The 23,617-nt window shown below is 53.5% G+C and overlaps 2 protein-coding genes and 1 long non-coding RNA gene across 3 annotated transcripts in view; 2 read left to right on the forward strand and 1 right to left on the reverse strand.

The window, feature by feature from the left end:
- The first annotated feature begins 81 nt into the window (after window positions 1-81).
- Window positions 82-10,687, forward strand: NCDN (neurochondrin). The gene is given in 8 exon segments (XM_020983696.2): window positions 82-201; window positions 1,617-1,757; window positions 2,907-3,875; window positions 6,116-6,357; window positions 6,659-6,883; window positions 7,382-7,524; window positions 9,239-9,354; window positions 9,356-10,687. Coding segments are annotated over 7 exon segments (2,139 nt in total). The 5' UTR covers window positions 82-201; window positions 1,617-1,634; the 3' UTR covers window positions 9,677-10,687.
- An 829-nt stretch (window positions 10,688-11,516) lies between these two features.
- Window positions 11,517-16,885, reverse strand: LOC110206375 (uncharacterized). The gene is made up of 3 exons (XR_002323893.2): window positions 16,406-16,885; window positions 14,753-14,998; window positions 11,517-11,802 (listed from the first exon to the last, which is right to left on the reverse strand). It is a non-coding gene; the product is annotated as an uncharacterized LOC110206375 (long non-coding RNA).
- A 17-nt stretch (window positions 16,886-16,902) lies between these two features.
- TFAP2E (transcription factor AP-2 epsilon) overlaps window positions 16,903-23,617 on the forward strand; it is a 41,095-nt gene continuing 34,380 nt past the window's right edge. The window contains 4 exon segments of the mRNA XM_020983697.2: window positions 16,903-17,587; window positions 18,455-18,736; window positions 18,738-18,932; window positions 20,507-20,558. Coding sequence (XP_020839356.2) covers window positions 17,561-17,587; window positions 18,455-18,736; window positions 18,738-18,932; window positions 20,507-20,558 — 556 coding nt within the window. The 5' untranslated portion in view covers window positions 16,903-17,560.

The raw sequence follows: 23,617 nt of genomic DNA on the forward strand, positions 1-23,617 counted from the left end.
CGTCCCCTACTGCTCAACGCCCTGAAAGGCCATTGGTCGGTGCCAGGAGTGAATCGGCCGCTGATTGGCCAGGAGGTATGCGGGGGTGGGGGTGGAGCTGCCGCAGCAGGAACCCGGAGTGTGCAACACGGTGTGAGCTCCAGTGGAGGCTCCGGCTGCATCTCGCTTGGGGACGTCTTCTTGGTTCGCGGCCCTACCCGGGTGAGCACAGCCCCCATCCCAACCCCCGCCTCGGGCCCTCGTCTACACCCTTGGAAGGGACCTCTCAGAGGGGTCGCTGACTTGTGTCGCGACATCGCCCGATGTCATATCGCGACATCACGGCTTCATGTCGTGACACCGCGTGTCCCGGTCGTGATAGCGTCTCGTCGCATTCCCGTCCTCCTTGCTTTCCTCCTTTTTTTTTTGGTCATGTCATCTTTGGGAATTGTCCCATGTCGTGATCTTGCTGTGACCTCGTCGTGCCTTCCTTCGTGACATCACCTCGAGTCATCGTGAAGTGTGGCTTCATCATGTTGCCCTGTCGTGACTTCATCAGTGTCGTGTTGTGACCTGGCTGCGGCGAGACAGGTGGCGACCGCCGGGACTCCCCATCCCCGACGGCCCCCGCCCCCTTTCTCTCCTTACCCCTACCCAGCAGTCCATCTTCGATTATCCACTTTGCAGATCATCTTTTTTTTTTTTCCCCCGTGGGGGAGCCAGGACAGTTTGTGGTTCACCCTTAGCTTCTCCTCCCTCTACCCCCCCTGCCAGCTCCTGTTTGATGCTCGGTGACACCTGCATCCGCAAGCTGACTGGCGTGGGAAGGCAGAGGAGGTGAACCTTAATGGTTAATCCTGCTGTTGCTGACTTGCTAGCAGGATTGGGGGGGAGAACGATAAGGGAGCCCACACCTGAAAGGTTGGGGGTCCTGGGTAGCTGACCAGCCCTCATCTACCCCTTGCCTCCCAGCTATTGCTAGGAGCCAAATGCAAATTGAGAGGCTTTTATGGCATTTCCCTGCTCCAGAATCCAATCTAGGAGTCTGCAGGGAGAAGGGGAAGGGGCTGGAGGACTCTCCTTTTTGGTTTCTTCATCAGTGGCTGCTCCTTCCTCCCTGTGCATGTATAATTGAGCATCAGCTGTTTCCATCCTCTAGTGTTTTGTCCTCACCACTCCTTCCCATATCCCCCCTCCTTCCCACCCTACTCCTTCCCCCTCTGTGTTGGCCTTTGGGAGAAAGTCTGAGGTGTGTATATTGGGGGGCGTTAAGGCCAGAGGCTCCCCTGCCAAGCCATGGGAATATAGGAAGGAGAGTGGCAGTGGAAAAAGGATTGCCAGGCTTTGGGGCAAAATGCTTGATTCTGCTTCCCAGCTTCTTCCTTCCTCTTACCCCCTTTTTGTAGGTGACCTTGGGCCAGGGACTTAATCTCCCCATCACTGTTTTCTCCCTTTCTGTCATCTCTCACTTCATTTCCTAGAGAGGTGCCCCCATATATGAGGCGAGGTAGCTTTGGAGACCCTCCCCTCCTTCTCTTCCAATCCTCTACCCCATCCGGTGTTCTTTGTGTTAATCCCTCCCTCCTCACCCCCCCTTCCTCTGGTGGAGCATTGCTCAGTCCCTCTTGTGTTCGCAGTTGGGCAAGGCGGGCACCATGGCGTCCGATTGTGAGCCGGCTCTGAGCCAGGCTGAGAGCCGCAACCCCACCCTGGAGCGATACCTGGGGGCCCTTCGAGATGCTAAGAATGACAGTGAACAGTTTGCTGCCCTGCTACTAGTAAGAACCTCAGGGAGGGGAAGGGGCTGTGGGGACCTGCTAAGCAGGTGGGCATACCAAATTGAGGATGGATCTTTCCAAAGGTGATGGGGCTAAGAACCAGGGGATCTAGGAAGGAGACCCTGGAATCCATTTAGGGTGATGTACTGGATGCCCTTGTATGGAATTGGGTGGAGAAGAGGGGGTTAGGATGCAGGAATAGGGTGAACAGCTTCTTTCTTGAGGTCTCCTGGAGGGGAGGGGAGGGGAGCTGGTGGCCACATGAGGGTATTGGAGGCACTTACTCTGGGTGTCCCTAGCAGATGGGGGCTGACTCACGGGTGCTGTCAGCGGGTAGTAACTAGTGTGTTCTACTCACAAGCTTGGGGAGTCTTCCCCTGTGTTTGTGGGGAAGGTTCTGGCAGTGGGCTTGGAAGGAGATATTGGGGTTCTTAGGGGAAGCTGAGGAGGGGGTCTTCACATTCCCCCTGGAATGCTGGAAAGTGGGAACTGGTGAGGGGTTGAGCTCAGCTAGAGGAGGGTGGCGTGGGGACAGAAGAGCAGCAGCCTGCAGTGCTGGGAAGGGTGGTTGGTGTGTGGGGTGAGGGAAGGAGGGGGGAGAGCAGCCAATGCTTGTTTGCCATGGCAACTGAGAGAAGGATGGGAGTCAAGGGCTCACACTGCAGCAGAGGAGGTGTTTAGGTGAAGTGTGAGGGGAAATGTTTTGACAGGCAGATCATGGAGACACAGGAGCCATTTCCCCCTCCCCTCCCCCCCAGGTGGTGGGAATGGATGAGATAATTTTCCGAAGGAAGTATCTTGGGAAGGACCCTCAATCCGTAAGCATGGAGGCAGTGGTAGGCGCTAGACCCATTCCAGTTCTGGTTTTTGGCATCAGATTTAGACAACAGAAAGCCCTTTCTAGTAAGGAGGCTGGGGAAGTGCTAGAAGTGGTTAGCGAGGGAGGCTGGACACCTCCTCTCCCTCCCCCTTTGCACCAGCTTATCTTCCGTTGCATAAGAAGAGTCTTGTAAAGAGAAAGGACCTAACCTCTGCCTGGGTTCAACTGTGGAAGTATTAGGTGACCTCTAGGGATGCCCAGGCTGACTTAAGCAGTCTGCACAACCACCCCCAACATCTGTTCTCCTCCTACCTGACCTTCTGCCGCAGGTAACCAAGGCAGTCAAAGCTGGTGATATTGATGCAAAAACCCGACGGAGGATCTTTGATGCCGTGGGCTTCACTTTCCCCAATCGGCTCCTCACCACTAAGGAAGCCCCTGATGGTTGCCCTGACCATGTCCTTCGAGCTCTGGGGGTGGCCCTGCTTGCCTGCTTCTGTAGTGACCCCGAGCTGGCTGCCCACCCCCAGGTTCTCAACAAGATTCCTATTCTGAGTGCCATCCTCACCACCCGGGGTGACCCCGATGATGCAGCCCGCCGCTCCATGATTGATGACACCTACCAGTGTCTCACTGCCGTGGCCGGTACGCCCCGAGGACCCCGACACCTCATTGCTGGGGGTACCGTATCTGCCCTGTGCCAGGCTTACCTGGGGCATGGCTATGGCTTTGACCAAGCCCTGGCCCTCCTTGTGGGACTGTTGGCAGCTGCAGAGGCCCAGTGCTGGAAGGAGGCAGAGCCTGAGCTGCTGGCCGTGCTTCGGGGCTTGAGTGAGGATTTCCAGAAGGCTGAGGATGCCAGCAAGTTTGAGCTCTGCCAGCTGCTGCCCCTGTTTCTTCCCCCAACAACGGTCCCCACTGAGTGCCTCCGAGATCTACAGGCTGGGCTGGCACGGATCCTGGGCAGCAAGCTGAGCTCCTGGCAGCGCAACCCGGCCCTGAAGCTGGCAGCTCGCTTGGCACATGCCTGTGGCTCCGAGTGGATCCCGGCCGGCGGGTCTGGGGGCAAGTTCCTGGCCCTGTTAGTGAATCTGGCCTGTGTGGAGGTAAGGCTTGCCCTTGAGGAGCCCGGGGCGGAGGTGAAGGAGGACGTGGTGACTGCCTGCTACGCCCTAATGGAGCTGGGCATCCACGAGTGCACCCGGGTCGAGCAGCCGTTGCTGAAGGAGCCCCAGAAAGTGCAGCTTGTGAGCATCATGAAGGAGGCCATTGGGGCTGTCATTCACTACCTGCAGCAGGTAAAGACAGTGCTTTGGGGCCCCGTGCCAAGGGCCCCTAGGCAAAATGGGAGAGGAGCTGATTCCTGACTTTGGGGAGTCCCAACTCGGAGAGGGAAGCAGTCCCTCCCTCAGAAGTCCCCAAGCTTGTAGCCATTTACATCCATGGTTTATGCTTCCAGATTATTTTATGTACATCATTTCATTTTAATGGACATAAATGTCCCTTTGTAGCGTAGTAGTATGAGTGTTATTATTTCCCCATTTGACAGATGAGGAGACTGAAGGACATCAAAGTGAAGTTACTTGTCCAAGATAGTAAGTGGCAGAGCCAGGAGGAAAACCTGGGGCTTCTAATGCCAAACTGAAGCCCTTTCTACTCCATTTTCGATGCCTCTGTATAAGCAAGGCAAGATCCCTCCCCACCACCACACTCCACTTCCCAGAAAGGCCCCTTGACACGCAGCAACATCAAAGCTATCACTTTGGAAAACGTCCTCTTCTCTCAGGATTGGCCAGGAGCCAACCAGTCCTAGAGGTGCAGCAGGCTGGCGCCTCTTTCCAGATGTTTGTGAGTCTGCAGTGGCATCTGTTTGTCCTCACCCCAGCCCATCTCCCAGCAGGGGCAGCAAAGAGCTCATTGTCAGGGACTGTGAGGACCAGTATTGCTTCTCTCACCCTCATCTTCCTCTCCTCTATTGAGGCAGGTTCTGCCGCACAAAGCTCATGGTGCACTGTTCACAACCTACACATGCTAGCTTTCTTGATTGTGGGGAGGGGCTTATGCCAGGCTCCTTCCTGTCATACCCTCTCCCTCCCCCATTCAGCCCATTCACTCTAATTTAGCACTTTTTTTAAAATTACAAACAGCCATCTGGGAAACTGATTAGTTGAATAAACATACAAAGCAAAGAATCTTCCTCAGATCCTTGGCCTTTACTGGGCAGAACCAACCAAAGAGGATGCTTTTGCTCCTTGCCCCTGCCAACCCTGCCTGAAATCCCCCCACCTCTGGTTCTGTTTTTCATTTCCAGCCCTTGGGGGGCATGAACTATTCAGTTGCCAAACCCCTTGAATGGCTCTTTACAGATCTGTGTCTGCAAATATCTCTGTCTCCCCACCCCAGCGATGATTTATTGTCATAAAAGCTCCCAGGGATTAGCTCTCTCTGCCACTGCAGACAAGGGTGTACTTTGTAACTTCTTAGAGAGTTTCTTGGGGATACTGAGATTGAGACGGTGACTTGTCCAGGGCCGGCTGGCCTCTATGTGTCAGGTAGGCTGTGAAGCCAAGGCTTCCTTACTCTGAGCCCAGTTCTCCACTCCCCAGTGTGTGCTTTTACAATCCATCATGTTACCATGCTATGATTTAGTCAGCCAGTCTACAATAGTTGGACACACAGGTGGTTTTCTTTGCTATGCAAGCAGAGCAGCCACAAATGTCTTTGTACAAAAAGGTCCTTTTTAAAAAATTTGATGTTGTTTTTGGGATAGAGGCCCAGCAAGGGAATCGTGGGCTGAGAAGTGTGACTGGCTTTGTAGCTTTTCTTACATATTGCTCTCCAGTCTTCAGCAAATATTTTTTCAACACCTGCTGTGTTCCTTAGGGATACAAAGATGAAAAAGTCACTGTCCTTAGGCAGCTTACAGTCGATTAGGGGGAGGATATAATGAGATAGGAGCAAAGGAGAGAGCTAGACAAAATGTACGAGGGGAATTTGAGAGGGGGAGACTTTAGGTAGGAGATGCCACCGGAGCTGGGCCTTGAAGAGGCCAAGATGGGGAGGAGGTATCGTGCTTCTGCCCAAAAGCTTAGCTAACATAGAGGATAGCAAGAGGTCAGGGAAGGGAGCAGAGTCCAGTTGGACTGAAACAGTGCATGGAGTAGGGAGTCCAGTGAATTAAGGTGGGAGCCAGACAGCAGACAGTCTGGAATGCCGAGTCCTAACCAGCTGCAAGAAGCCAAGTTCTCTTTAACTGTTGCCCTCAGGGAGGCTCAAAAGGGATTTTCACTGAGTTGGAGGTTAGACCAGAAACCTCTGAAGTTTCCTAGACCGTGATTTAGTGCAATCTCCTGTGAGTCAGGCTAGTTTACGTTCAGCTATTCCCAGAACATCCAGCGGGGGGGGGGGCAGTTGTTTTGTACCTGGAACTCGGGGTGGATGTCTTGTTGTACTTGGGTGGTTGGGGGTGGGTTCCAGGGGAGTTGGGGGGGAGCGGTAAGGAAGGTTCTCAGTCTCACTCTGGATCTTGGGGAATCAGGTGGGTCCAGAGAAGCAGAAGGAGCCATTTGTGTTTGCCTCGGTGAGAATCCTGGGTGCCTGGCTGGCCGAAGAGACGTCATCCCTTCGAAAGGAGGTCTGCCAGCTGCTGCCCTTCCTCGTCCGATATGCCAAGAGCCTCTATGAGGAGGCTGAGGAGGCTGGCGATCTTTCACAGCAGGTGGCCAATCTAGCCATTTCTCCTACTCCTCCAGGGCCATCCTGGCCTGGGGATGCCCTCCGGTGAGTCACTGAACGAGTGAATGTCGCTAAAAGGTCGCCAGCCTTCCAGCCTGGCCATCCTACCAGAAGAGAGTGAGCTGGGGCTCCCTGCCTCCTTGGGGGCTGGTCAATTCCAGGTGGTTTCACTGTGGGCCTTATTTACCCTTTTCCTCAGCTTTTGTCCAGAGACTCCCCAGTCCGGGGTGACATGAATACTGTCTTTATCCGTGGGTGGAGTAGCTCACTCTGACTGGGGTTCTTAGGCAGGGACTTGTTGGGCACTCATGTCCCCAGCCCCCTCGTGGCTCGTGTCTCTCTCTAGGCTCCTCCTGCCAGGCTGGTGCCACCTGACTGCAGAAGATGGGCCCCGGGAGATCCTGATCAAGGAAGGGGCCCCGTCGCTGCTTTGCCAATACTTCCTGCAGCAGTGGGAGCTCACATCTCCTGGACACGACACTTCAGTGCTGCCTGACAGCGTGGAGATTGGCCTGCAGACCTGCTGCCACATTTTCCTCAACCTTGTGGTCACTGCACCCGGACTGATCAAGTGAGGGGCTGGGGAGGGTTTGGACCATTCGTGGTGTAGCTGTTGGAGAGGGGATGGGGGCAGGGGAGACTTGTGCTTAAGGGCAGAGAAGGGAGCCAGATTCTTAGAACTTGACCCATGGTAAACTTTCCTACTTTGGACTCTAATCATTAGTAGGTGGGTTCCCTATGGGATTGTCTCTAAAATTTGCATCAGCTAAACCGTTCTCATAGCCCTTCCCACTGGTCCTTTTCCCCCAGACTCAGCCCTCTTGACCATCTGCCCCTGCTTTCATCAGTTGCCTAGATCCTACCCAGCCCCAAGAAGAGAGAAGCAGGTTCTCATGTAATGTCCTTTTAGGCCCACTGCCTGACTTATTCCTGTCCCCTGGTGTGCCCTGTGTGTGACTTCCTGAAAGCCCAGCCCGGTTGACCTGGAATACAGGGCCCAAGGGAGGCTGCTCCAAAACCCGCCTGGACCCTACTGATTCTATCTTCCCACCCCTCTCCCTCAATGTAGGCGGGACGCATGCTTCACATCCCTCATGAATACTCTAATGACTTCCCTGCCTTCGCTGGTTCAGCAAAAGGGGAGGCTGCTCCTTGCTGCCAACGTGGCCACTCTGGGCTTGCTCATGGCTCGGCTCCTCAGCACTTCTCCAGGTGAGACCCTCAGGGTGGAGCCAGGCCAGGGACACCCAGCCCCGGAGCCAGCTGCTGCTCCTGATGGAGCTAATCATTGTTCCGAGAAAGGAGAAAGCGTGTCAGGCTGGTTTTCTGTCTGGAAGGCTTAGGGCCAGACACCCAGGTTCTCTGGGAAGATGACAGTGTGTTCAAAAACCTTTTAGAGGTGTTCAGGGTGACTCTGCTTGGAAGCAGGGATAGGGACAAGGTCAAAGTTGTCTGCAGACTTAGGGATCTGTGGATCCAGAGGTTTCTGCAGCCTTGAAGTTGGTATTGCCTCCGAGCTTCCTTCCTAGAAAAACTTTACCACTTGCTCCCAGCTGGGCTCTGTTCCTTAACCCCTTGGCTGCAGGCTTTGCTTTTCACAGAGGTGAGAAACCTCTCCCCTGGCTGAGGCCCAGCCCCACCCCCCTCCCCGGCTGGAGCCTCCACTCTGACTGTGGGTGTCTGCTGGGTCCCCTTTGTCCCTGACTGTTCCCTATGCCCCATCTGTCGGGTTGGACGAGATCAGCACACAGTCTTCCAGGAACAGGGCATAATGTTCTTTGTTCCCTGACTTTAAATACTGAATCTGAAAGTCGAAAGGAGGTCTAGACCAGCTAGGAAAAAGTAAGTGTTCCCATTACCAGTTCCTTGGGGTCGCAGTGTGGTCTAGACCCAGCAGGAGGCACAGCCTCCCTCCTCTGGGAGAGGCTACTCTAGGTGATACTAGCGCACACGGGACACATGCTTTCCCAGTCCCCGGATAGTAGAACATGCTTATGTCTCTTCCAGATCAGGCATAATCTGTCTGAACAGTGAGTGTACCAGCAGGTTTGGGGTTCTCCTGTTCCTCCCTAATCCAGCCTTGGCTGCTGTGGTGTGTGTCGGGGGGGTGAGGTTGTTGCAGGCTTGCTGATGAGGGGGGTACCAGGCCACCTGGCCCTGTTGCTCCCTCTGCTGGCCCAAAGAGAAGAGTCAGAGCACTTGCCAGCCCCTCCTGTGCACAAGCTGCTGAACGGAGACTGTGAGTGATCTCCAGGACATTCCCCCTTCCTCCTCGGCCCCTCCCCTCTGCTCACAGTGCTGGCTTTCAGGCATAATAACTCACATTCATCAAGTGCTTTTGCTTACATTTTCATTGGTCTTTCTAACAGCCTTTCCAGGTAGCTAGTATGATTATTATGAGCCCATTTTACAGATGAGGAAACGGGCTTAAAGTGATTAAACCTGAGATCATACAGGAAAAAGTGGCTGTGCTTAGGGCCCTTGAATCCTGGCCTCCTGTCTCTAGGTGCAGGACTCTTTCCACTGGACCAAGCGTAATTATCATTGTGCACGTTCACGTACAAAGTCCTTGTGTAGACCACAGCACCGTGACTTTGTATCCCCAGCTCAGGACCTGGCTGATAGGAGGTGCTTAATGAGCACCTGTTAATGGTAGGATTGGTTAAGTCTGTCCCATTGCTGAGCCATAGGGTTTTTATTTGTAAATTGGGCATCACCATACGCTGCTTACCTCACAGAATACTTAGTAAGCCTTACAGTGCTAACTCAGTGTTCCAAGGCCAAAAGTGAGTAGTGCCAGGAAGTTGTCTCTAACCTCCCTCACTCCTGCTGCCCCTCCGATGGGGTACAGTTGGGACAGAATTCAGGGTGGAGGGCTGCCTCTGCCCTGCCTGACATTCTTCCCCTCCCTGTGCTTGTATTGCAGCTCTCCAGGGGACCCCCGCCTCCCGTGGCTTCTTTGCAGCCGCCATCCTTTTCCTGTCTCAGTCCCATGTGGCTAGAGCCAGCCCTGGCGCCGAGCAGGCCACCCTGGCCCTAGCCCCCCGACTATGAGGGGGTGTGGGCCGACCTGCAGGAGCTGTGGTTCCTGGGCATGCAGGCCTTCACAGGCTGCGTGCCTCTGCTCCCCTGGCTGGCCCCAGCTGCCTTGCGTTCTCGCTGGCCTCAGGAGCTCCTGCAGCTCCTGGGCAGTGTCTCCCCAACCTCAGTCAAACCTGAGATGGTGGCTGCCTACCAGGGTGTCTTAGTGGAGCTGGCGCGAGCCAACCGCCTCTGCCGGGAAGCCATGCGGCTGCAGGCCGGGGAGGAGACTGCCAGCCACTACCGAATGGCAGCCCTGGAGCAGTGCCTCTCAGAGCCCTGAGGGAGGCGCTCGCCCGCCACCCCCTCCTGGCCCCTGCCCTGGCTACCCAGGAGGGAGGGGAGAGAGAGGGAGGGAGGGAGGGAGGGAGGGAGGAGGAGGCACCTTCCCCAAACCCCCCAAGCCCCCAGCTTTCTGGCTTTTCTGTACCCAGCCAGGCCTAGGGCCGGAGCATGGAGCCGGACCCCTGGTGAAAGAGCTCCAACCTACTCCACTGGGGTGGGGAAGGGCAGCAGACAGCAGTGTTGTGACTTGTGGAGGACTCAGGGGCCTTCTTCCCATCAGCCACAGCTTTGAAATAAGTGTTTGTGTCCCTGAGAAGGATGGTGCAGGTGGAGTTCCCCCAGGCCCACAGTATTGGGCACCTTTCCCCCTGGGAGGTAGGGCGGAGGAGGTGAGAAGGGACAGGTAGGCAGGTGGGCAGGCAGGGCTTGTATGGGCTTCAGTCTCTGCCGGTGGGCCCTGCCGGCCAGGGCATGGGCTTCCCTTTCTGTGACCCCCCTGGGATCTCCTGGGGTAGAGATGGGATTGAATCCTCCCTGACCTTGCTAAGATGAGAACCTCTCTGACTGAGCCCCACCTTGGGGACTCAGCGGTCTGCAGGCTCTAGTTCTGATGGTGGGTGATGTTGGGGGAAGATGATTATGTATTTTTCTTCCTGCACCAAGCTTGGATGTGTACCCTTCTAGCCCCTGCCTGCATTCCACCCTCTTGCCCTCTGGCCCTGCCCTGCTGGAGCCAGGGGACAGTTCCCTGGATCCGCATGTCTCCCCTCCTTTCCCCTAGTGACTGATTTTCCATTGTGTTGGTGCCTGGCTTCAGCTCTCTGTCCCTCCCAGCAACTAACTTCTCTGCATGGAAACTTCAGCAGCTGTCAGCCCCCGCAGACGCTGCCTATCCCACAGGCATGGGGAGGGGGTCCCCTTGCCCCATTCACCTCATGTTCTGTAGATGTGCCAAGCTCGAACTGTACACCTGTGGACATTCAATAAATAGTTATTGGTGATAATTGAATTGATGTGCCATCTGTCTGCTGATTAACACCCAGTCCCTGAGAATTCATGGGCCTCTCCCATGGTCCCCACAGGGTTGTGGAATGAGACTAACCCAGGAATCCCTGACTTCCACCTGGAAGCTTATTAGGAGGCTCAAGACCAGCCAGCCTCAGGCATCACCCACTCTGAAGTGCTGTCCCTGAGCCAAGTCTGCACAGGGCCAATTGCTTAGCCCCGTAGAGTTGTCACTAGGATGGAGCAAATGAGACTTTGCCTGGGGTGCTGAAATGTAAAAGGTTCTCCAATGGGTGACCACACCCCAGGTAGGCTTCCCTTGCCTTCCCCCCAACTTTAGTCCATGGACAAAAACTGCTGTGTACTGCCTTAGGTGTTAGATCCCGGAAAAGGCAACCAGCCTGGCTTAGGGAGAAAACCAGAATGCAAGTTTACTCTTCTAGGAAGTCGTATTCCAACTTCCAGGTCAGCCCCTAGAGTCCAGCTGAGGATGATGTAGGGGCGAGGAGACCAAAGTTGAGCTGCTGTTGTGAGATGTGTCCACCAGGTGTCACTATGAGATCTCTAGTCTTCTATCCCCAGCCTCCCCAGCTTACCCATCTATTCAGGCCCGGACTCAATGGGAGGATTCATCTGGACACAGGAGTAACACATGCTTGGGAGACCAAGGGACTAGAAGCGAATTGGGCTTTCAACTTTCCAAGAAAAGCCAAAATACAGTTTGGGGCTTTGGCAATGAGAAGGGAGAGAGTTGGTATGCATCTTCACTGGATGGCGGTCTACAGGCCAATGTGTCTGGATGTGTGTGTGTGTTTAACTGTACACATGTGTGGCTCCTTGGTGCCTCTTCCCCTTCCCAGGCCCCAGCTCAGGGAGAGTTCCTCTCTGTGTGTATGTACCTGTGCCCCTCATCATTCTCTGCTAGCCTTGATTTCCTCATCTGTAAAATGGGAATTATCATGGCACCCACCTCATAGGGTATTATGAGGATAAAATGAGACAATATTTATAAACCTGAAAGTCTCCATCTTATTCATTCGTTCATTCAACGGTTTGTATTGACCACCTTCTATGTGGCTACCACCAAAGAGGAGTCAAAGATCCACCTGTTGCCCGGAGCTGGGGAAACAAGACACATACATAAAACAGTCATGGTCACATAGTGGAAGAAGTATTGACCACAGAGCCAAAAGCCACTTGCTAGCTGTGATGTGGCCTAAGTCACCTAAGATTTTTGGGCCTCAGTATCCCTTGGGAAAAAAGAGGATTGGACTCAGCAGGGTAGTAATAGTAGAAAAAATGCCGGATTTCAAGTCAGAGAACCCAGGTTCAAATCCACACTAGGTTACTTGCTACAAGACACTTCACACCTCTTTGAACCTCAGTTCCTATATGTAAAAGGAGAGCGATGGAGTAGAAGATCTCGGAGGTTGCTTCTGGGTCCTTTTATCAATAAGGACTCTCATGAACTTGGAAAACCCAGGTCACTATGGTCAGCCTCGTGCTAAACAGGGCAGTGCAGACACACAGAGAGGAGTTCGGAGACGGAGGAGTCACTGGAGCCTGGAGTTGTCAGGAAAGAAGCTTGTGGTGGGAGGTGGGTGGGGAAGCCAAGGGGATGTGGAACTCCAGCAGGAGATTGGGCTTAGATTGTAGAGGACCTTGAACGCCAGGCTGAGTTTGAACTTTTATTTAACAACAACAGTAAACTACGTCTTTCATCTCTCCCCTATCTATCCCTGAATGGAGAATCCCCAGTTTTACAGAAAGAAGGAAAGCCTCCCTTCCCCTCCACAAATCAGTCCCTCCCCTCCCAACTTAGCTCCTACCAAGGGCTCTGCAGGAGCAGCTAAAGCAGAGTGAATGTTGTCCACCTCTCTCTCCAGGGAATGAGTGTGAGTGTGAATGTGTGTGTGTGTATGTGTGAGTGTGAGTGTATGTGTGAGAGTGTGTGTGAGTGTGTATGTGTGAGTGTGTGTGTGAATGTGTGTGTGAGTGTGAGTGTGTGTGTGTGTGTGTGTGTGTGTGTGTGTGTGTGTGTGTGTGTGTGTGTGTTGGGAAAAGCCAGTGGGAGCTAGAGCAGAAGTCTTTCCCAGTGGGGCTCTCCTGTGGCTTCTGGGCCTGCTTTTGGAGTCTGCCTTGATTGCTTCACAAGAGTGTTAGGGCAGGCACAGCTAGGTGGCACAGAGCTCTGGCCCTGGAGTCAGGAGGATGTGAGTTCAAATCCAGCATCAGACACATGACACTTACTGTGTGACCCTGGACAAGTCACTTAACCCTGACTGCCTCACCAAAAAGCACAAAAAAAAAAGAGTGGTAGGACAGTCCTCAAAATGTAGGCACAGGAGCCACAGGGTAAATGTCCTATTAACCCCAGAGGGAACCTTTCCTACGTAGTTAGCCGAGAGTTCACCAGGAGACCGACATGGCCTATCTGGACCACCTACCAGCTTGGAAAGACAGTGCCATACAATGGAAAGAACTCTAGATTTGAAGTCAAAGGACCTGAGTTCAAATTCTGCCTTTATCTCTTACTAATTATATGACTTTGAATAAATCCCTAAACCTCTCAGGTCCTCCGTTTCTTCATCTGTAAAAGGAATGAGTTGGACTAATCGGTCTCTGAGTGAGTCCTATGAGCCTATGATGTGGCACAGTAGATAGAGTGCTAGGCCTGGAGTCTGGAAGACCTGAGTTCAAACCTGGCCTCAGACACTTACTAGCTGTGTGACCCTGAGCAAGTCACTTCACCCTGTTTGCCTCAGTTTCCTCATCTTTCAAATGAGCTGGAGAACCGGGCAAACCACTCGAGTATCTTTGCCAAGAAAACTCCAAATGGGGTCATGAAGAATCGGAAACGCCAGAAATGACTCAACGGCAAAAGGATCCCGAGAGAGACACTTGTCTCAGCTCTCTGCCGGGGAGGGGGGGGACCCTTCTGAGTCACGGGGCCCCTGGGCTGCCAACCTCCTTCCCTCCCTTCCTCTAGTCTGAGCCCTAGCTGGGCTCTCAGGATCTGGGGACACCATGACAGAATCAGCAGCCTTTAGGCAAAGCCACAGCCAAGCGGGAATCCCTTCTATGACATTCATCTATTCAGCAAGCCCTTACTGAGGACCTGGTGTTATGTGCCCAGCACTGCGGCAGACACCAGAGACAGGAAGGCAGAAAGGACAAAGCATCCCAGATTAGTCAATAAGTCCACAACCATCTATGAAGTAGTTGCTCTAGATAGTTCATCACCTTCCTCTCCCCACCGATAGAGGAGGTGTCAGGGACCCTGTGGGCTTGGGGAGCAGTTTAGGAAAGGGAAGGGGAAGGCGCCTCTCCGTGGAGCAGCCTGGGCTCACGGACAAGGGACATTCTTCCTCTCTTCAGAACCTGACACCTTCTCCCCAGGAGCTCTCAGGCTCCTGCAGTTTCCCCCCAAGAAAGGGCCCTAATGGAAAAAGGTAGTGTAGCCACCATCTTTTTATCTAAGGGCACTGGATCTGGATTCAGGAAGATCTAGGTTCTAATCCAGGCTCAGACATTTAACCTGATTGAGTCACTGGATGTTTTAGTTTTCTCACCAGGGAAATGCAGGAGTTGGAATCCATGACCCAGCTGGAAACCCATGATCTCATTACCATATGAAAATTTCCCTTTTGTTCCTATCTTCACCTCTGCACCATCATGTTCCACTGACCCTAGTCTGGGCATCTCTTGGGTGGTCTTTATTTAGAACAGAGAACCCTGGGTATTTGAAGGAAGAGTGAAGTAGGGAATCCAACAATGGATGATGAGTATAAATGCAGGCCCACTTTGGAGGCAGCTAGAAGGCACAGTGGATGGAGCACTGGGCCTGCAGACAGGAAGACCTGAGTTCATATCCTGCCTTAGACACTTACCTGCTGTGGGACCCAGGTGAGTCACTTAATCTCTGTTCGCCTTCATCTACTAGAGAGGGAAATGGCAAACCACTCTACTATCTTTTCGAAGAAAACCCCATACAGGATCACGAAGAGTCAGACACACCTAACCTCCAACAATGATGCTGGCATGCTAACATATACACCTGCATACTTACCACTATGTGCAGGGGTTTCCATTAGCAACTTCAAATGCTATCTGTGCCACGAAGTAAACCTTGCTTGGGGACTACTGAATCTCCCTACTGCAGGCGTGGGATACACTCATTGAGGATCAGGCAGAGAAGCTTGAGGATAGCTCCTGAGATGCTGTGGATCCATTTATAGACACAGGCTGGAGTCATCCTTTTGTGCTGATCACATAATAAAGGGGGTCAGTTGTGCAGTTGGCCTTTCCCCTTTCCCTTTAAAAAACAAACAACAACCAACCTCTTGAATTAACAACAAAACAATACTCCCCAGTGAGCATGTCACTGTTGCCCAGAGCAGGATTCTTATTACACATATAACACAGAGAGAACTGAACACAAACACAACTTCACACAAACACATATGCTCCCACTCCCACATCATTTCTCACGCACAGATGCACACGATTGCTCAGGACCATCACTTCAAATCTAGAGATCCCTCCCAGGGCTGCAAGAAGAGAGGGGTTTTTTTCCTCTCCAACCCCCAATCATCTCAGCCTATTGTCTGAGACTACAAACTCTCATAAATAATCAGATCAGGCTCTGGGCTACCCTAGGTTTGCTTTGGGAGAGCCCAACTCGCTTAGGGCTCACTCCTTAACAGTGTCTGGCATATAGTAAGCATTTAATAAAAGCTTGTGATCTTCCCTCCTTACTGCTGCCAGCCCCACTCTGCCCTAAATCTCAAGGGCAATCTGAGAGGGGCCTCCTTCCAGGCAAGCAAAGCGAAGCTATTGGTAGTAGGGTGAGCAAAGGACAAGGAGAAATGGTGGTACAGCCCTTAAGGCTGGGACAGACTATCTTCTTGAATGTAATGGGTACTTAATAAATGGTTGCTGGGTTGAACTAGTTCTCACCCCCTTTATTTCTTTTTCTTCCACTTTCAGGCCTTTCTTTTCTCTCCTACCCCTCTTTCTTCCCTTCTTCCTGACTCTTTCTTCCCTCTTTATTTTCCTTCCTGACCATCTTGCTTCCCTCCTCTCCCCTCTCTTATTTCCTTCTTCCTCCATCCCTCCCTTGTCTTCTTTGTCTTTTTTCCTCTTCTGTTCCCTTCCCTCACTCCTTTCCCTTTCCCTCTCCTTCCTCCTCTTTGTTCTCTTTCATTGTAACTTTCCATTTTCTCTTGCTTCCTCTTCTTGATTTCTGTTCCTCTCCTGACCCCTTGATTTTCAGTGGCTCCTGTCCAGCCCCTTTGAGGTGAGAGCTATGTGTTTGAGGGATAAGGGATTAGATCGGATGTTAGAAACTGTCAGGAAGAGGGAGAAGTAAAATGGGGATGATGAGAACAATCTTGGAACTGTCACAGAGATGCAAAACACTTTGTGTCACAGCCATACATTCAATCACACACATGCTACACACACAGACACCATCACAATACTGCCTCTGTGTCACAGCCACAAGACATGGCCATATATGTGTACACATATATGTATATATAACACGTGTATGTACACACATGTGTATATAGAACATATACACACGTATAGACATATATACTCCCATAGATCAGGCTCACACATAATCAGGGATACAAGGCCTCCACATCCAAAGTCCTCAGATGTCACCATCACACCCAATCACACACATAACCTCAGTCTCAGACGAAAACTTTCTCACCTCGTCTTCGCCCCTCTCAGGCTCTCCCTGGACAGTCCCCAGGGCCCCACAGGCTTCTCGGGCCTAGGAAGGTGGAGAACAAGAACTAAGTTCAGGCTGGCCCAAGTGTAAGGGGAAACTGGGCCGGATGGGGGTCAGACAGAAGCCTCCTGGTACATCAGGGAGAGAACAGACACCTCTCCCACCTTCCCAGAGCAGCAGCACCGCTCCGGGCACTTTTTCGTGAATTCTTTCTTTCCGCGGTCCTCCCCTTCACATTTCAGTGTGTCCACGAAAGCCAGTGGCCCTGCCTTAATCTTTCTCCTGGCCTCTCACTGGACCTTTCAGTCCTCAGAGATGTGGCTAAGTAAGCTCCAGGAGGGCGGGTGAGCGAGTGCAGCCAACCTGGCCCCAGGGCCTCTGTTCTTCGGTTGCAACGCTGAGAAAGCGGGTAGCCTAGGACTCCAGGAGAGTAGGGAAAGGTGCCATACCGAGGAGGAAGCTGCGGAGCGTGGACCCAGGCGTCAACATACGGAGAAGTCCTGAGGATCTGTTTGGTGTAGACTATCCCAAGTGGCACATGTTCCGGTGCTACCCTTTAGAAACTCGGTAGAATCTCCCCTCCCTTGACAAAGACCCCTCTACACTGTCCCCCCTCCCCTCCTTCCTCGCCTCCCTGGGGACGCAAAGAAGGCCCAAACTAAAGCCCCCGGACTGTCTCTTTAATGCGCGCCCCCGGCGCCCCCCTGCGCGCTCCCGCCCATATAACTGAAGCGCATGGAGCTGGTCTGGGCTCAGACGGAGAAGGGCTGGGAGATGGGAATGAGCTAAAAGACTTTTCCAACTGGAATCCTCCTCCTCTTCTTCCTCCCGCCCTGCTCAGGCTATCCCAGCTCGGTCCCCTTGTGGCCCCCAGCCCAAGTCCCTGCCCTCACTCCGCCGCCTGCCGGCCCCTCCTCCAGCGCCCCATGGCTCTGAGCGGGGGCTCCGGACATTGACGAGCCCGCTCCGAGGGGCTGCCCCCGGCGCCCACCTCTGGCCGGCCGCGCAGACTCCCGGAGCTCTGGGACTCGGCACTGAAGGGTCCCCAGTCCGTCTGTCAAGTCGTCTGTTTGTCAGTCCCTTCCGCGAGGCCCCGCTGTCCCTCGGGCCGCCGCCTCCAGCCCGCCCGCACCCATGCTGGTTCATACTTACTCCGCGATGGTGAGTACTGCACAGGGCTGGGGGTGGGGGTGCGGGGGCAGTGAAAACACCAGGATATGTGAATTGGATCGGGGGGTTTGGGGCGGGGAAAGCCCGGGGCCACAGCTCAGCCCCGGACAGTCCTGACGCTCAGATCCAATTCGTACTCCCAGCCCGCTCCCCCGACAAAAACGAAATCTTGGCAGGGGAAGCGCGGGGCTTCTATAGTCCCCAAAGGTGGGGTGCAGGCTGATTGCCCTCTCTGACTGCAGGCTAGGAGAGACCGGGGCACCCGCTGGATGTTCGGTGTTGGGTCTTTGAGACAAATGCTTGGAGATCGGCCCCTGGGTTTGCGGAAAGACTAGCGCTGGGCTCTCAGGGGCAAAAAAGTGGGGGGAGGAGAGGAATGAGGAGTAAGGAGTTAAGAGTTAGGGGTTGGGGCATCCCACCTCCATTATTACACCCCTCCACCAATCCTTCACCACCCTGGGGCCCTGGAGCCACGGTACTAGAGAGGGCCCCTAGGGCAGTGACCGGGAAAGGAGAGTTTGTATTTGTTTGGGGTGGGGGTGGGGGGCAGGACTTGATTCTTGTTGTTTCTATTTGTTTAATCCTTTTTGTCTTTGATGTTTAACTAAACTGATACTCGGTTATTCGATTTGGATAAATTCTAGCCCTTCGCTCCGGTTAATTTCCCTACTTTCCCTCCGGGGGTCTTTTCTGACTTCTTGTTTCTGGGGTCTCACTGTGGCTAATTCCAGGCTTAAATTGGGCTCGGGACGGGAGTGGAGGTGGACCTGGGCTGGGGCTCCGACCGGATTGACACTCGCTCCTCTGTCCGTCCCTTCGGTCTGTCCAACTCTCAGTCTTTCTCTCCCGATTACACAGGACCGTCCGGATGGGCTGAACGGCGCGGCTGGCGGGGGGCGCCTGTCGCAACTCTCCTCCCTCAGCCAGGCGGCCTTCTCGGCGGCGGCGGCGCCTCCTCTGTGCCACACGCCTGCCTCGGACTTCCAGCCGCCCTACTTTCCGCCACCCTATCCGCAGCCGCCGCTGCCCTACGGTCAAACACAGGATACGGCTTTCCCCCACCTAGGCGAGCCCTACAGTGGCCTTGGGACACTCCACCAGCACCCGCACCCTCACCAGCACCAGCAGCCCGCGTGGCCTTCCCCCCCGCGGCGGCCGCCAGGACGAGCAGGGCCTCTTGGCTCAGACTCACCGAGCCCTGGGCCTGGACCCTCGTCGGGATTACCCGGGCGTTCCCCGTCTCCTGCACGGCCTGGCGGACGGAGCTCACGGCCTGGCGGACGGGCCGCTTGGCCTGCACGGGCTAGCAGCACATCACGGCTTGGAGGATCTCCAGGTGAGGGCCCAGTGGGACCGAATGGGTCGGGAGGGAACCCGGGAGACTCCTGTCTGAAACCCAGGGCGGGAGAAAGGCAAGCTGGGAGAAGACAGGGTGGTACTTGAGAGAAAGGGCCATCGGGAACATGAGTGGACGGGGAAAGGGCCAGCAAGCACCTAGTAAGGACCGTCAGAGGACAGGGAGAAAGTGAGGGTCATCCCCAAGGAACCCAATACCGGGAAAAGAGTCCTGGCTGGGACAGGCCTGGGAGAGATGCTCGCCAGTTTCTGGAAAACCTGGAGAAGGCTCACTGGGGAATGATGACGGACAGGGAGCAGGAACAGAACCAGGGAAAAGATTCCGCGACGCTGATCTGGGGAAAGGCCTTTAGGAGCCCTGGACGTAAAGTTATAGGATTGAGTACAGGAACGAGACCCAGAGAAGTGTGGGCAGGGTAGGACAGGAACTGGGAGCGAAAGAAGAACCCTTAGGCTCAAGCCGGGGTTTCTCACGATGCCCAGAACAAGATTAAGAAATTTGTGCTGTATAACTTTCCGTGAATCCCGGGTTAGAGGACCTCCAGACCTCCCTCTCTCTCGAGCCTTGGCTCTCGGACCGCTCTGAGTTAATGATCTTCCCGCGGCTGCCCAGCCGGAACGGGTAGCAGCAGGATAAATCTAAGCCCGGGGGGAATATCGCGTGCGGACTACGCAGCTGGGGGCCAGGGCCAGGGACCCACCCTAAGCCGGATCGCTCAGCTCAGCAATGACGCCCACATTTTGTCAGTACCCGAATCCCCCGTCCCGGGCAGGCAAATTATTATCTGGGCTCAGGATCTCGGTTGCCAACATTCATGATTTTAAATATTTCTCTTTATTTGCCTTCTCAACCCTTCAGGCCAGGGTTACCAAAGTACCGACCCTTCCTCCACTCTACCCCTTCCCGTATCCCCCATCTGGCACCTTTTCGGCTCAACCTGACCCTCCTCTGCTTAGAAATCCAGTCCTCCTCCCTGCCTCCCCAACCAAGCAATCCAGCTCATCCCTCCAGCTCCCCAGCCAGCTGCAGCCCTGGATCACGGGCTGTCTAGTCAGCTCCCTCATTTTGCTACCTTTTCCTCCCTGTCCCCTCGGAGTCCTCACTCTCTCTACTCCAGCTCCTTTCAACTTGGTCCCTCTGCCTGGTGTATTTTTCAAATCCCTTTCCTTTTCCTGCTCCGAGTCCCATTCTCTAACTTATTTCTTAGTCTTTGACCCATACCTTTTCTCCTTCCCCCTGTTCCACGGTCTCAGCAGCTGCTGCCCTTTCCTGGTTTCCTTTGAGAGATACACTTTGGGTCTGGTAAATCCCCTGCCCTTCACCCCATCGACTCTCTCGGCCTCATTGGCCTGGGGGATGTGTCTTCTCAGCCGCTGTCTCCCTTTTCATATGCTTTCCCCCTCCCCCCGGCCAGCCTGGGCCCTCTTTCTTGACCATGCAAGTTTTCTTCTACCCAAACCCCGACTGGGGTAGATGGTGGGTTTTGGAGGGGCTGGGAGATGACCAGCCAGGCCTGGCCCCTTCCCCACTTGGGTTCTTTCCTCCCGAACCAGGCCGTGGACGACACTGGGATGAGCCTCCTCGATCAGTCCGTGATCAAGAAAGGTAGGGAATCAGCCCAAGGTCGGGTTAGACAGGGGAGGCCGCTGCCTCGGGCGCTTAGCTTATAGGCAGGAAGCCCCTACATCAGCTGGGACTTGGGACCAGCCTTTGGGAGAAGTGACTAGTGCTTTTCTTAAGCACCAGAGCTTTCCAGTGCTCGGCCCAGTGTTGGGTCCTCCCTCAGAGCTGAAGTCATGGATCCAAGTCCCCTGTTCGCAGCACCGAGGTTGCTTGCTCACTTCATCCTCCCCAACTGATTGCCTCCAGGCCCTGATCCTCTTAGGTCCCTCTCCCCCTTCTTGGCCCTGTACCAAGGCACTTAAAATCCAATAGATCACTACTAGGTTGGAGGGAAGACACTTTGAGGGCTGTGGTCTAGAGGCTTGGGCCAAGGGATACTGTAAGGAAGGGTCTGCCACAAGGAACTCTGTAAGAAATATTATAGCCAGGTTCTCTGTAAAGGTTGGGGGTGGGTGGAGAGCAGCGTGCACTGGGTGCTGGAAGTAGGGTGCTGGCCTAAGTCTTGCTGAAACTCAGGGCTGGGCCCCAGGGGGGCTACTTGACTCTCCCTGGGGTTGCTGGGTGGGGCTGCATCGATTTTCTGTCTCTGGAATTAATTTGCAGAACTAGTTAAGTCACTTCCCAGTTTCCTCAGGGGATGGGGGTGGGATTCCCAGCAGATTTCTGAGATTTCTGAGTTATAAAGGAGGGCCACAGGGCCTCCCCCACCAGGCAGAGGTCATTCTCCATTCCCCAGTGACCAATAGCTTTTTAATTTTGGCTAAATTTGAGGGTTGATGTGTGTGTGTGTGTGTGTGTGTGTGTGTGTGTGTGTGTTGGGGGGGAGTGTTGTGTGCCTGTTGGGAATTTCAGAATAACCTCCTTCTTTATGTTTCTGTCTGGGAGAGTCTAGGGTAGGGCTATGACAGCAGCTGCAGATCAAGGAGCTAAGGGGGGGGGTGCCTCAAGCCAGATCAAGGAGGGAGGGACCATAGAAGAGAGAGAAAAGGGTGGGTTGAAGTGATGGAGGAGAATGGCTTGGTGAGAAGAGAAAAGCAGGAAGTGTGTTCATGGTTAGTGGAGGCATAGTAGAAGAAAGGAAAGGGGAATGAGAGCAGATAGAAGAGGGGGGTGTAGAGGGGACTAAGAGCAGGGAGAAGAAGGAAGTGTGAGATGCTAGGGAGAAGGGAGAGGAGGAATGTAGCAGGACACTGGGGAGAAGAGTTCACTTTAAAAGGAGGAAATACTAAACTGGAAAGAAGCACAAAATTTAGGGAGAAGAGTGTTTTGCCTAAAGTGGAATGAATAGGAAGGGAAGTGAGGGGAACTGGGACTTACATTTTCCTTTCCCTGCCTGGGCACAGGGTATATAGTTTAAGACGGAAGCCATTGCTCCTCCCTTCTTCCTACTATCCCTTCTTTTCTCCCAGAGGATTGGACTCTTTGTTTTTCAAATCAAGTGAATTCCCACTTGGATTTGCCTTTCACTTGTTCTCTCCGGGAAACCCAGTTACAGCCTAGGGGACAGAGAAAAGGGTGGGTTACACCTGAATCTGCTCCAGGTGAGAAATGTGACCAACCCCTTTTAGGCTCAGTCTGGAGGTGGGAAATTCTGGGCTTCAATGAAACCAAGTAGAGTCAGGCCCAGAGAGGAGTTAGGCCCTGAGGAGATGAGAGGGGGTTGGGAAGGGAAGTTGGGGATAGGGAGCTTTGGGTTCATTGACTGACTGGAAAGACAGGAAAGAAACCAGATCCCTGAAAGATTTCCTTAGCAACAATATGAGTGTCCTAGGGGCACAAGGCCTGACTGGGGACAGAGCGGATTTGGGAATGTTTCTGTTCTGTTATTAACAGGAACAATCCTACACAATATAGAAATGCTTTGGTGAAGTGTTAATGTGACACGGGTCACATTGTATGTTATTGTTTGAAGGGAGGATTCTCGTCCTCTTGACTATGCTTGCCTCCTTGGTTAGTCACTTGCCAAGGTCTGGGAATCACCAGCTCAGGGATTTGGCCTGAGAAAAGTCTCAAATTCCCTGCTAGTCCTTTGGAGCTCAGGGAATTTGGGGAAAGTACAGGGGGAGCTTAAATGCCCTGGCCAGAGTAACTTCCCCCTCCTCAGGACTATCTGGGAGGGAATGGTCCACCCTCCTTAAGAGCAAGAGAAAGGAGGGTGGGGTCTCCAGGCCTGATATAGGAATTATACCCCTCCCCACCAACGAGCACACATACATCCCATACTCCAATGCACTTGAGTCAGGATAGCAGAACAAAGCTAAAAGGGGGACTTGAGAACCAACTTCCTGTTCTGCCAAAACCCTGGGCCCAAGCCCTATGTCCCCTGAAGATTTGCTGCTGCTTCTTGGCAGATCTTTGATGGGTGGGGTCCCTGCTTTGTGAGACATTTGAAGGGAAAAGATCTTTATCAGACTCACTTAGCACCTGAAGACTGGGTTCCTGGCCTGGAATCTCTGGGAAGAATCCCACCCCCAGCCTCGGAGAGGGGCTCTGCTGCAATCCTTTGCTCCCAGCCCACTATCTGCACCCTGGGCCTTCCTTTCCTTGGCAGAAAGTGGGAAGGTTAAAAGAACTGGCAGAGAAGAGAAGGTAGGGAACAAGGAAAGAAGACCTCTTAATTCTTCTCATAACTTGTGTGATTGGTTGGCACCAAACAGCAGAGACTCTAGGCTGTTTGGGGGATTTGGAACTGGATCCTTGTATGTTTCCATATTGGGTGCCCATCTCTAGAATGCTTCCCTATTAGGTGCTTATCTCCAGGGACTTTCCTTGGCCTATCTTCTGGGAAGACACAAAATATACTACTGTCAGTAAGGGACTGACCAGTGATTGTGTCCATATATGCTAATTTTGGGGTGTGACTATGTCAGGCTGCCTTAGGGTCTGTTTTGTGTGTGGAAGGACCCTGACTGAGACAGTTCTTCATCTGTCTTTTTGTGGTTTATAAGGTTGGACAGCATCTCCAAGGCCTCCTGAGCTCTAAAGTCTGTGAGCCTCCCTATAGGACAGTGTGATGTCTTTGCATTATAAAGCATGAAATA

Source organism: Phascolarctos cinereus, unplaced genomic scaffold, assembly GCF_003287225.1.
Source record: "Phascolarctos cinereus isolate Bilbo 61053 unplaced genomic scaffold, phaCin_HiC Scaffold_726;HRSCAF=1367, whole genome shotgun sequence".
Taxonomy (NCBI): Eukaryota; Metazoa; Chordata; class Mammalia; order Diprotodontia; family Phascolarctidae; genus Phascolarctos; species Phascolarctos cinereus.